This window comes from Gaeumannomyces tritici, assembly GCF_000145635.1.
Source record: "Gaeumannomyces tritici R3-111a-1 unplaced genomic scaffold supercont2.95, whole genome shotgun sequence".
NCBI classification, from domain to species: domain Eukaryota; kingdom Fungi; phylum Ascomycota; class Sordariomycetes; order Magnaporthales; family Magnaporthaceae; genus Gaeumannomyces; species Gaeumannomyces tritici.
The window spans coordinates 1-2203 of NW_008804639.1; the positions used below are offsets into that span (position 1 = coordinate 1).

The 2203-nt window shown below is 54.6% G+C and overlaps 1 protein-coding gene across 1 annotated transcript; it reads left to right on the forward strand.

Moving 5' to 3' along the window:
- Positions 1 to 81: 81 nt before the first annotated feature.
- Positions 82 to 1441, forward strand: GGTG_13984 (hypothetical protein; the record flags this gene model as incomplete). Its single annotated transcript, XM_009231909.1, has 3 exons — positions 82 to 940; positions 1037 to 1294; positions 1359 to 1441. The coding sequence occupies 3 exons, from the start codon at positions 82 to 84 to the stop codon at positions 1439 to 1441; spliced, it is 1200 nt and encodes a 399-aa protein (XP_009230173.1).
- Between the last annotated feature and the right edge of the window lie 762 nt (positions 1442 to 2203).

Here is a 2203-nt window from a genome sequence, read left to right on the forward strand (position 1 = left end):
GAAAGTGACATTCCGGCCTCACCAAATCGCCCACCGCCTGAGCCACCGCCACCCGGCCCTTTACGATAACATCAGCGGGGCATGGAGGACGCCGGTCTAAAACGGAAGCAGAATGAACCGCCTGTCCATCCTGCTACATCCAACCAGAGATACACGCAACAGCCGATACAGGACGCCGCGCGGCAGCGTAGGTACGCAGCATCGACGTCGACCGATAGGTATCGGTCCACACCGCTCAACTCTTCGACCACGGGCACGGCTCGGGGCATCGGCGGCTCGGCTGGTTACAGCGGATACTACCAGGATTCCACAGCTGGCGCATTTCAAACGGCCGCGGCCATACCACAATCATCCATCTCGTCGTACCACCGGTCCACTACGGACTACAGCCAGAATGGACGACAAACACAAAGCTTCACGGGCTACAACCCGGCAAACATAATGTACAATATCCAATCAGGGGCCCAAAACTCTGCCGTCTACGACACGAGCCAGCAGTCCTTCCAGCGCCAACCCGCGGCTACCTCGCAAATGGTGGCGGCAGATGTAACTTCGGCAAACCCTTACTTTTCTGGCGAAACCGGGAGCTCGACCACCGCCTCGCTCCAGGCCCAAGCGGCACCTTCCAACACCTCCTCATCAGTTTATCAGAACGCGACGGACAGGTCAAGCCTTCTTGGATACTCGAACAACATGACTGGAATGGGGGGACTTGCTTCCCAAACAGCTGCTGCACCTGCGGCAGCAATGGCGACCACGGGAAATGTTAGGATTGAAAAGCAAGAGTACCCGGCGACCAGCGGACTGGACGAGGCGTACGCAAGCTACCAGAGTGCGCTCAAGGAAATCTTTCAAAACGTCAAAAGTGGAATTCTGCAAGGCGCGAGCGAATCTCTTCTAAACGGCTCGGACTGGCTGCTCTCGCACGTAACAGAGCTCGGTAAGTGCTTCGGCGGGCGTGTTTTTGAGGGGGTTGATGGAAGGGAGATTCCAAGGAGTCGGTACTGATACAAGCCCATTGGGATTTTGCGCGCAGGTCTTACCTCGGACGACCAGAACCTCTACAACGACCGGATCAAACTTTGGAACGACTTTAACCACGCGTGGCTATCCCTTCTGCAGATGCAGAAGGAACTGATGGAATCGGGCCAGCAGCTCCAAAGGTCCCAGACGCTAATCAGCCGAGAAGGCCTTGAGAAAATGGCCAAGGAGCTTCTCAGGCTATGCGATCAGGTCGAACGCCATGGCCTTGTCGACTACCAATACGGGGTCTGGGAGGAGCAGATCATAGCAGGTGCGCTCCGAATCTCGTACTATTTCCAATCTCCATAAGTGCTAACTTAATGCTTCATTTCTAGTTCTCGAGGACTGTTCCAACCTCTACTGTTCCGCTGAAAAGTCCAGTGGAGGCGCCGCGACGTCCAGCTCACGCAGACAATAGAAAAATTGTCTAGCAAGAACTCTGCTCGTCTAGCATTGAAGGTGTACCTTCATCATCCATGAATTTGGATTTGATCCTTCCCCCTCCCCCTGCTCGTTTTTACTGGCATCATCGGCGTCTCGGCTGATTGGGGCTCAAGGATTCTTGAAAATGGTGTCATGACTCCACGATGGCACTTATTTGATCTTCATTCTCCACCTTTCTTCCACTAAAGGTTTTATCCCTTGTTCTTGCCACTTTCCTTCGCATACCCAGGCGCTGGATGGGGTCATCATCCGTACCCCGTTCATACCTTGTCTGCTTTGGTGTGGATAAGCCGAGGCGATGCCCACACTGATGGGTAAGCCGACTCTTCTTTTCCTTCAGCTTTCCCATTTCTGTGGCCTGGTCTTGTGCCTGACCACTACATGATCGCAGCTTTCTCCTGTTTATTCCCTGTTGTTTGTACATCGGGTGACACAAATGGGAGTGGTCAGGACAGGCACACCGGGAAGGGCTTGTATCACAAGGGTGCAATGCAGGCTTGAGAGGGTTGATCTCTATTGAAGATAATAATCTTTCATGGCCTCAAGAGATGCTTAAGGAGCCAGAATCTGCTGAAGGGATCAGAGGGACAGGCAGGGTTTATATAGACCGTGCGGGGTGGCCCGTGCCAAGAGCCCCGCGATCCCCGTAAGGCCGATTGGCCGCCCTGATTCCCCCGATTGGGTTGGGCCGGCCGGCCTTAATGCCTGAGGCGGGGTCCGTTGGGCACCTCCGTGT